This window comes from Erithacus rubecula (assembly GCF_903797595.1).
Source record: "Erithacus rubecula genome assembly, chromosome: 1".
Classification (NCBI taxonomy): Eukaryota; Metazoa; Chordata; class Aves; order Passeriformes; family Muscicapidae; genus Erithacus; species Erithacus rubecula.
In genome coordinates, this window is record NC_136658.1 from 59,292,089 (window position 1) to 59,300,933 (window position 8,845).

Below are 8,845 nucleotides of genomic sequence, written 5' to 3' on the forward strand. Positions count from 1 at the left end.
TCAAGCTCAGCCACAGCCAGAACTTTAGGGCAATTACTTAATTTCCAACTTTCACTTTCCTGAACTATTTTTATTTCACCTTTCTGAAATTGGGAAAAAAAAAAAGAAGATTCCTTAGAGAAAAGAGATAGAAAAACTATCAAACTCTAGAATGTTAGTTTCAAAATATGATTTTTAAATTAATTTTGTTCTAAATAGCAGAGAGCATTTTAGCAGCAGTCTGTGTGGTCCCAATCACTGTCTGAAAGTTTTATCAGTTACTTATGAACAGCATTTTCTGCCTTTTTACCAGCAACTCAAGTGCCTTCAGTTATATTTTATTAGCAGTTTTAACTGGAATAGAGGAATAAGAAAATATATTTCACTTTCAGTGTGCAATTATCAGTTTATTGATTTATTTCTGTTGAAAGGCAATGGATAAATAAGAATTTTTCATGCTAGAAGAAATATCAAAGCAGTGGGGATTTTGACTAGGGGTACACAAGATTATTTGCACTGAAATCTGTAGAAATGTTGATTCTTTGCATTTTTAAAATGGTGTTCCATGTTTACGTGTCCAATTATCTACTTAGAAATACATTTGAAAACCTTAGAAGTCTTAGTCATTATTTTTATTTTTGGGGATCAATTCACTTACTGACATGTATCTGTCAGCTGACATTTAATTTGCTTCAGGATGCCAGCAGTCATGTTTTTTTCTGCTGTACTTTTTTCCATCTCTCTCAGCCTGGAAGGAATATCAACATACTTTAAATGTCACAAAAAATGTTTTATCACTCTCTATGGGTAGTTGAACCAAGTCACATCTTTGAAAATAAAGATAACATCCTTGCAGACATCTGTATGTGAACATTTATGTTTACATTTATATTACTGTGAATGTTTTTGGTCATATGTTTAAATATTTTTTGGTGCTGTTCTTTCGGCTCAGCTGACTACTCTGAGCATAACAGTAAGTTAGACTATGTAGACATCCCCAGATTAACTCAATTGGGTGCCTTAATATTGATTTAATCTATAGATATCTGATAATCATAAATTTAGTTAAATGTATGAAGTCTGGATCCAAAGAAATAGTTGAAAAAAAATGTATTTGCTTTAGTATCTCTCATAGAGGAGTATGGATTCTCCTGGGTGCTTTAGTCACAGCACAGGTATGTCTGTCAGACACTACCAAAATGTTCTCAGGCTTCAGTGACATATTTCATGGTTGTACAGCTCTTCCTTACTCATCAGCATCTGTAGCAATGAAGTGCAATGGCAAATGCACATTTAAATGGTTCTGAATTCATGGAGTGCTTAGGACAGTAAAAGCTTCCAAATGAGTAATTGCTTTACAGAGACAGCTTTCACATCTAAAATTGCTTAGTGGTTGGACTTTAAAATAGCCTGTGTTTCTATTAGTTAATCTCCAGGCACTGTATAAAAGGCAACAGACTGCAAAAAGATTCATACAGAATGAATACAGCATGGTATTAGGGGGAAAGAATAATCAGAACTATTTCCTCCTGGGACCCATTATAAAGAGTAGAACGAAACAAGTTTCTTGCCTGCAGATACTTACAAACAGAACATCTTTTTTGTTAAACCACATTTTTATTTTTTCAAGTTTATAATGCTCTTCAGAAGTTGTCCATGACTTCCAAACATAACTCAATCCTCATAAAACATTCTGATGAAGAAAAACAACACACAGTGCTTGGGGTTATAATTTTCTTGCAAAGTAGACATGTTGCTGTTAGTGTGGATAAGAATTTTCTTCAGTGTAAGCAAGAGCCTTGAAATTGAAATACTACTTTAAAAATCCACGTTTGTAACATAGCATGATAGTCCTATTTGCAATGCATTTAATATTTGATCTCTTCTATATTCTAAGTGTAAAATTCATGCTGAACATGTGTTTCATTGATAGATCTTTATGTGAAATTTGTTGAATATCGGATCTAGTTTTTCATATTGTTTGTGCTTAATACTTTGATGCATAGCAAAACCACAGAGAAACTATAATAAATGAATTTGTTTGTCTGGATTACTACTTATAAATTTGAACTTCCACTTCTATCTCATAGATGATGAGCTTAGGCAACAGTCCTGCTTACATGATTTTAAAATTTAAAGACACAAACCTGCACGTCATTTGTGATGCTCTTGACTGTATATGCAGTAATGAAAGAATGAAAATATTCATTATCAGAAAGAAATATTTTCCTTTCTCTTCAGGTGGACAAAGCACTAAATAGCACACGAGTTTGGTAATAATATTTAAAGCATACGTGTTTGTTCACTATATGAAATTCACATGATTTGAAAATATTATATAGATTCTTTTTTCTGATGTCAGATTAAAAACATGCTCAGTGTTTTTATTTCTGCAATTCTGAACTCTTGTTTTATCAACATTTTTATTTGTGTGGACTTTCTTAGGTTATATTCAGTTGGAGGTCGGGATGGAAGTTCATGTTTGAGTTCAATGGAATATTATGATCCTCATACAAATAAATGGAATATGTGTGCTCCTATGTGTAAGAGGAGAGGAGGTGTAGGAGTTGCTACCTGTGATGGTTTCCTTTATGCAGTTGGAGGTCATGATGCTCCTGCTTCTAATCACTGTTCTCGACTGCTGGACTACGTGGAGAGGTATCAAATTATGCATGCCTTTTTTTAAATACAAAATAATATCTGGGAGCAATATTTTCTTAGCTTAGTGGTGGTAAAATTAAATAGATGTTTTTAACCAAGAAATGTCTAATTAGTACTTACTTGAAGAACTCTATAGAGGTCTGTGAGAAACAATCTCTTTGAAACTTATTGTCATTCCTTTTTATTCACAGTACTGGTATACATTACCACAAATACAAAAAATCCACTCTTTTCACATTCCATTTAAGTAATTTTAGGACACTATATTATGCATTGCAGTGTCACAACCTAAAAATTGTAGAGAAAAGAAATCCTTGAAATAATTTTATAAGAAAATTGATTTGTGTTTAGAATATTTTCTAACTCTAAAAGCATAGCTAAGCAAAGAAGAAATAAAACTGTTTACTTGATGAATATTCACATTAGAATGTATTGCATCCTTTAGCAAAATGGCCACTTTCTAATTTGGTGACATGAAGCTTAATACACTGTATTTACAGTACCCTGAATTTTGCAAGTAGATTTTCTACAAATCCAGTATTATCTTGTAGGGCAGTACAGGACAGATGAAGTGTATAAAGCATTCAGTTTAAAGATATTCTTAAAATGTTTCATGAATGTTTAACTTTTTTTTTCTGTTTCTGAATGCTATAAAATAGAATAAGGAAAATATTCACTCCAGATACAAACAGATTGGAAAAGTTAAAGTAGATATGTTTCAGTAGTTGGGTTATCTTAACATACAAGCTGGGAAAGATTTATTCTGTCATTTATTTTCTGAAGGGGCTAATTAAATGTCAGTAATTTCTTCTGCTGAATCAAGCTTGGTATTCAATATTTAATTGAAAAATTATAAGTTAAAAATGCTTATGTTATCCATATGATTTAGATCAGTGTTAGACTCATTGCCATCTCTACTGTATGTAAGCAAAGATCATACACTTCCAAATTCTTCTTATCTCCAACAGAGGGACAGTTAATCAGAATTGTGTGATGCCTGTACTTACTGAGTCTATGCTGGTAGATCTCTGTTTATAAGGAATAATAACAGGAATTTTCAATGAAATAAATTTACATTAAAACTACTAATGACAGCCTTAATAAGTATAACATCTTTGCTTATTTACTACTCCTTCTGCTTATTAGTAATCAGAAGGGATCATTTCTTTCATTCTTCATTCCCTGGGAAAAATGGTAGTGTTGAAGACAAACCATATCCTCCCATTTCTCATTAGAGGCTGCAAAAATGAGCCAACCATATCCTTATACTGTTTTATATATTGGGATAGAATGACTATATGTAGTGTGCCTCATCTAGATATTTTTTCCACAGATAGCAGATATCAGTGTGGATAATGTACTTCATCAATAGACAGTTTTGACACTAAAAGTTGGGATTAACAAACAAGAACTTGTAAGATTATTAGTTTACATTGAGTGAATGTGAATTAACTGGTGACCTCCACTTAAATGTGAAAAAATTCTCATGGCCCTCACAGTGATTCATTAGTTTATAAAAGGGCTAGAATGTGATTTAGTATGTCTGGTTTCTTATTCCAAAATAATGCACCATTGTCAAAAATAAAAGCCCCTTAATATCTTAGAAAAGATAAAGAATAGTAATTGATAGTAAGTGATGAGGAGGTCTGTTAGTTTGAGATATTTTATATCTTTCTGAAAGATTTTCTTTCTGCAAATATCAAAGGCCTGCTTTTTAACTAATTCTCTTCTTCATTCTCATTTCTTCAGAAATGAGTCTGCTTCAGTCATTTTGTCATTCTGATGCAGTCTGGTAGGATGTGCTTTATTCCAGTACCAATTTGCTCCTGGAAGACTTGTCAAACCAGACATATTATTTTAATATTAATTTATGAGATTATGGAAATAGAGTATCAGCAAATACATGTTATTTTTATGCTATTGCTAAAATCCTTATCAATAGTAATTAGGTATTTCAGTTTACTTTCTTCTAAGATTGATGAAATTTTAAAGGATTTCCTCTGGATTCAAGCATTCTGAAATAAATTAATAGTTACATTTCACTCATCTTCACAAGTTGTCAAAGTGCAATCTTCTGTTCCTTTTTAAAGGCAAAACAGCTATTTTCTTCAGAAAATTTTTGAGATATTTTGGCAGATTTCATAAAGCAGCTTTATTTTTCAAATGCTACTCAAAACTTGACAGATGCTAAAAACACAGTCACTTGATCCATAGTTCTTTCCCCCTTCATCTTACTTTGATTTCAAAATTGATTTTTTTCCACATTCAAGAGCTTTTATCATAACCCTGCTCAGCCTGGGGCATACCTAGTTATTATAAAGATGACCTATATAGTTACTTTTAGCAGCAAAAAGGATATAAGAAATCTCAGGTATTTTCCTGGCAATTACAAAAATGATAAGTTCTTGTGCAGTTCTATTTTGTTGACAGAATTGAGTATAGGGACTCATTTTAGCCTTACATGCCTCTTTATTGGAAGAAGAAGAAAATAAAAAAAGGTCCAGTGATGATGTCACTTGTATTGCTTTCCAGTTTTAATTTTTGAACCTGCTCACCTTGGCCCTTGTAATTTGACAGCAGTGTATGAAGGAGTCTATTAAACATTAAGTACCTTTAGGCAAGCAAAGTTATAATGCACACTGGTGCATTTCACTGGATGGGAAACTGTTCCAGCTAGAGGCATATGATGCTGTTGTTGAAAAATACACAGAATCTTTGAAAAATTTTTTTTTTTTTTTTTTTTGGCTTGCTACATGTTCATTTCTCTTCCACACATTCAAGCAATATTTTGCAGTATTTTCTTCCAAAGTTAGGAAAAAGATTTATCATATATCTAGATATTTGACATCTTATTTTCTGAGAAGTCCCCCAGATGCCAGGATTAGCAGCTAGCAGAAAAAGTATATTTATTTTTCTTAAAATGTATTTACATCTCAAGGACAATATAAACAAGGTTGCAGACAATTATTTGATTGCCCAGTTTAAAAATCATATTTATCTACCAAAAGGCTGTTACAAGGAAAACACTGTAGCATTGCTGCTTCAGTACTTGTATAAAAAAAAAAAGAAAAAAAAAAAAGAGATAGATATAGATATAGATATAGATATAAATATAAATATAAATATAAATATATATAGATATAGATAAAGATATAGATATAGATGTGTATATATATGCAATATTAATTGTTCAAATATGTAGGACTTCAAGCAAGTATCCTTACAAGTTGCATATTAATAATATGACTTGCTAAAATACTTACATGTTTGAGCAAATTAATAATACCAGACAAAGTATTTGTAGACTACAACTGCTAATTCTCTCCACTGATTACATTATTCTATTGCATAGTAGACTTGCTTAAGGACTGATTAAATTAATTTTATTATACTGTGATGCACTATTCTGTTTTGGTAATATTTGGCAGTCTAAAATTGAGGTATCTAGTGTAACCTAATACTCCAGATATCTTTGGTAACAAACTATCAAAAGATAAATAATTTCTGGTTTATGCATGTCCAAAGGAGAATGAAATTACTTCAGAAATGAAACAATTTTAACTTGTAAAGTAATATCTAAATGAAAACCTAAGTTAAATATTTAATTTTTAAATTACCATAATTATAAAAAAGGATTTTTACCCTCAGTTTTCAAAATTCAGTATTACTTTAAACCAGTGTTATTTTCTTTAACGGAGCAAATATCAGGTCGATACATTTACTCTAATGCAGTCAGGCACTGGAATACATACGGAGGTTTTTACTGTTGTATAGTATAATTTCAGAAATTGTAATAGAGTGAAATTTAATTTTAGAAATACTATTTCTGATATTTTTGATGTGCTACAAGAAACACTTTAAATGTGTACATAACATATAAATATAATTTATATACCCAGCCATTCAGATATTGCTATATATCTTTCTCTATATCTTTATGGTACACTATGCTACAAATACCTTAGTTTATTCTAGGAGGTTAGCTGAGCAAAAGTTTCTAATCAACATCTAGAGGGCTGCATTAGGATCACAATAAATCTGTATCTTTTTATTTTGCTTTTAGAAAGAACTTTTTCTTATAGGATGCTAGAGGTTTGGGTTTTTTTTGTTTTGTTCCCCGGGAGAATAAAACTATATTCAAGTGAAAATCAACATGAAATGATGCATCCCTCCTCATACCCAGTTTCATTTTTCTTTGCTCAGGTATGACCCAAAAACTGATACATGGACAATGGTGGCTCCACTGAGTATGCCTCGAGATGCTGTGGGCGTTTGTCTCCTTGGGGACAAATTGTATGCAGTAGGTGGTTATGATGGTCAGTCGTACCTGAACACTATGGAAGCATATGACCCTCAAACTAATGAGTGGACTCAGGTAATTATAAGGTTTATTTTATGTATACACATGTGCACACACACACACATATATATATGAATTAGCCATTCTAAGTTTTCTTTAAACTTAGTGCAGAAAGGTGATGTTGTCCTAAAATATGCATTTAAAATAGGTAAGATTTATTATACTCAAGAATGCTTATTTCTTTTTATGATTTCACGGGGGAACTTCTGTTGACAAGCTTAAATGTAGACACGAATGCTTTAAAGTTAATGCAGAAGCCCATCTTTTTTTAATGTACTATGAATTACTGAGAAGAGTATTTTTATGACATTCTGGAGGAGATAAGAAATCAATTTGGAAGGATTTATTTCGCAAAACTGCCAGTTCATGTTAAAAACCATTAACAAACGTGCTTGGACAGGTAGTTAGGTGATATGTAAACAATGTTGTGATTTATACAGTTCCACTAATTACAATGTGTTGTTACATACACATAAGCTGACTACTATGGTTGTTTCAGTAAGACTCAGTCCCTTAAGGGTTTTAATCCTTGTCTTTTCTTGAATACTGTTTAAAATTGCCAAACATATTCTAAAGGACCCTTGGACCTGTTTAGGAATACTGGAACCATACACTTCTGTACTGGTAGTTTTCACCTAGCCTCAAGTGCTAAAGTGTAAGCATCAGCCACAGTCTACAGAATATAGAAACTCCTTGCATCTCAGTGGCTCACAAAATTGATAACAACTATAAAATTAATTCCGGCTTTCTATTCTCACACTTTCAAATGAAAGATGTCAGATGTGAGTAAGCAATTTTAAAGTACAATAGTAGCATAATGTGAGTTTTATTTTTTTAGCAAATTTTACTCCCATTAGATTTGACCATTTTAAAGTAATGTTGACACAGTGCTTTAATAATCTTTGCATGGTTTGTTCCTGTTTGGCAATCTTTTGCATGGTTTTTCCTTTCCAGTTAATTTGTGCCTGTTTTTCTGCAGATGGCTTCCTTAAATATTGGAAGAGCTGGTGCCTGTGTTGTAGTCATCAAACAACCATGACTTTGTCAGTACCGCTTAGGATTTTACTGACTGTGAAATGATTATTTTTCTATGAGACAAAGAGAATGGCAACTTCACAAGAACAAGGATTTACACAGTGGATACATTGTTGATCACAAACTTGAAGAAGTTTGGAAGTGACAAAGATAAAGTATTTATGCCCTATAAAATCATAAAACTGTTTGCAGTCAGTGAACATGAAAAAAGCCCCCAGAGTGTTGTAGGCGTAAATATGTGAGTGTAGAGTAGTAAGTTCAGGTATTGTTCTCATGAATGTGTCCTGGAGAACTGGATAATCACTGGAAATTACACAAAAAGCAGAAAGGAATATGAGAACAGTTTTCGTGGCTGCAAGAGAACTGCAGGAACATGAAAGTATATTTAATCAGTTTTAAACTGTGTTTTTTAAAAGAGAAAAGTTGATAGTAATATAATTTTTTTGCTGTTCAGGTCTTGTCTTCAAATGGTTTATGGTCTTCTCATTTAAATGAGCAGTTTGACTTTACTAGAAGGAAGAAGTCAAATGGTCTGGATATTCATTGTGACTGAGCTGTGACTCTAGAATTGGAAGAAACACAAAACTAAAAGTAAAAATTACCTTTTTTTTGAATTTTAGATTGCACCTCCTCACCAGAATTAATGCATCTTATAAATTAATCTGTTCAGAGGGGAGCCTGTGTGTTTAATCAACTAATATATAACAGTCCTGTGGCTGCCCTGGGGCTTTATTGCAAATATGGGAATCAAAGATGCAGTTACCTAATTCTTTCTTAATCTTATATTCAATTTAAGCATGTGGGCTCTTA

The 8,845-nt window shown here is 32.1% G+C and overlaps 1 protein-coding gene across 1 annotated transcript in view; it reads left to right on the plus strand.

Moving 5' to 3' along the window:
- KLHL1 (kelch like family member 1) overlaps window positions 1-8,589 on the plus strand; it is a 174,380-nt gene extending 165,791 nt beyond the window's left edge. The window contains exons 9-11 of the mRNA XM_079318031.1: window positions 2,425-2,637; window positions 6,844-7,015; window positions 7,980-8,589. Coding sequence (XP_079174157.1) covers window positions 2,425-2,637; window positions 6,844-7,015; window positions 7,980-8,039 — 445 coding nt within the window. The 3' untranslated portion in view covers window positions 8,040-8,589. The remainder of the gene's footprint in view (window positions 1-2,424; window positions 2,638-6,843; window positions 7,016-7,979) is intronic.
- The last annotated feature ends 256 nt before the right edge of the window (window positions 8,590-8,845 follow it).